The 2209-nt window shown below is 38.6% G+C and overlaps 1 protein-coding gene across 1 annotated transcript; it reads left to right on the forward strand.

The window, feature by feature from the left end:
* Positions 1 to 1240: 1240 nt before the first annotated feature.
* LOC131874453 (uncharacterized) lies at positions 1241 to 1999 on the forward strand. Its single transcript, XM_059217835.1, has one exon. It carries the CDS (start codon positions 1241 to 1243, stop codon positions 1997 to 1999), a length of 759 nt encoding a protein of 252 aa, XP_059073818.1.
* Positions 2000 to 2209: the final 210 nt, after the last annotated feature.

The raw sequence follows: 2209 nt of genomic DNA on the forward strand, positions 1-2209 counted from the left end.
GAAAGTCTAAATCTCAAAAAATCCAAAAAAAGAGAGAGCCTGAAATTGATAAATCTATCAAGTCCATAAGCTTGAAAGATATTCGTAGACGTAAGTCCCCCTTGAGATTTTCAGCATACACTACCCAAGTAGCTATCCCACTAAAGTTGCTTGTTCGCACATATAGACCTTGGAATCAACAATGATTTTTCAGGAGAGGATAGAATACCTTTGGGTATCTTATTCTAATGTTTGGTAGACGGTAAAACATACACCAACATAAAATGGCCCTAGAAGGAGGGCTTTGAAAGCAATGAGTGTCTAAACAACTGAAGTTATCAATTCTGGATAGTAGATATGATAGAGCACGATGTTGCCGCATGAATTTCCATTTGATTTGCCTCTTGAACACCCTGAACAAGGATTAAATCAGTCATACATTGTAGATCAGTTACGATCACTTGCTTGGAAATCGAAAGTAAATTATTCTCAGTTTAGACAAGTGAGTCACTTTATTACGGAGGAGGAAGAAGAGGGTTAGCGAATAGGGGTTGTGATCAAGAAAGATCTAGAGAAACAAAGGATTTTGGCCATTCGCAAACAAGTTCTTAAAGAAATTTGACAATTCTCCTTTCAGTCTATCAATATGGTAAGAGATGGGTCTACCAATCATTCCTCTTGAACCAGGAAGAGATCCTAAACTAATACTACAACCAGACTTGAATTTCAACGACGAACAAGAAAACATAATTACCGATTTATATAGCTTGGATTGGACTGTGAAAATAAATTATCCTGACTAGCGTCGAATGTACTTCATTCTTGAAGAAGAAGAAGAAATTGCTGATTGCATTGACACACAAACACGAAGAGAGCAACGCTTATTGCCACCTCAAGAAGTTGATCTAGCTCTTGTACCTGCTCCCGCACTGCCTCAACAAGAGTAGATGCTACACTGGATCGTATCAATTCTTTCTCTCCTGATAAATTCGGAAGAATCTTAAGATCAACTCTGAGCTCATCCAAGGAGTTTGTAGAGTTAGAATGACCCACAAGATCCAAATAGAAAAAGGTAGTTTCACCAAGGAGAGGAGAACATCAATCAAAAGAGGACAAGCTTGAAGAAGAAGATATTTTCAATTTATTCCAAACTCCCGCCTCTCAAGTTCCAAGCACTCTGATTCAAAGGTCTTCACCTCCAGTATCTTTACCACCAACTATTCAACAAGTTCAACCAAGAGTTTCCTAAACAAACGTCTTAATGGTGTGGTACCCAGCTAATGCATCTCCTATGATTTTTACAACCTATAATGCAATGCCAAAGAATCCTAAGCAATTTTGTTCCAAGTTTCATAGTGGTGACCTGAGCCGCTCAGCTGATGAGCATATAAATATTTTTGAAGATCTCCTTCACAATAGAGATATCCAGCATGAGGATGTGGCCTGCAGATTGTTTCCTTATACTTTTGATGAAGAAGCCTCTCATTGGTATATCCACTTGCCAGTTGACTCTATCCATAATTGGCAAGAGATGAAAGACACTTTCTTAGAGAAGTTCAAATCACCAATTTCTCCATCTGAGTTATATCGACAATTCATGGAAATAAGAAGGCAAGAGCATGAGCCTATTAGCACTTTCAACAATAGATTTCATAAAACTTACACAAGGCTGAGAGATCCTTACAATTTGAATAATGCTGCAACATTGCCTGTCTACTATGTAGCATTAGATTGCCTCACTTCCATGTTTGTGAAGTCAAAAGGCACACCCCCAACTAATTTGAAGGAAGCATATGCTTCATCTATTTCAGTTAGCAATGATCTGGAAGTAGGTACTGCTACAGGACCCTTGAACTATCTAGGAAATCCTGTCGCGCAAGGTCAGATTCAGAATATCAATAGAGCTCTGTCTCAGAATACATGGGTGATGAACCTGATTCCCAAGGCCAGTAATCAGTTGGTTCTCCATCCAGGAACACCTGTCTCACAAGTACCTCCACTACAACCGATATACCTCTAGAATGTGACAACTTTGAGTCGAACCTAGGAGGAGAAAGATGAAATGAGGGAATTAATTAATCAAGTAAAGAAACTGTCAGCAGAAGTGACCTATTTGAAAGGTCAAAACAATCAAATACATAATATGCAAAGAAGTTATAAAGGGAATTACCAAGGGCAAGGTCCTTCGGGATATCAACGAGATGATCAAAATTTCCAAAGAGAACCAAAA

This window comes from Cryptomeria japonica, chromosome 3, assembly GCF_030272615.1.
Source record: "Cryptomeria japonica chromosome 3, Sugi_1.0, whole genome shotgun sequence".
Taxonomy (NCBI): Eukaryota; Viridiplantae; Streptophyta; class Pinopsida; order Cupressales; family Cupressaceae; genus Cryptomeria; species Cryptomeria japonica.

Excerpts from the sequence above, each read along its gene's own strand:
- LOC131874453 (XM_059217835.1), top strand. The coding sequence starts at position 1,241 with ATGGTGTGGTACCCAGCTAATGCATCTCCTATGATTTTTACAACCTAT.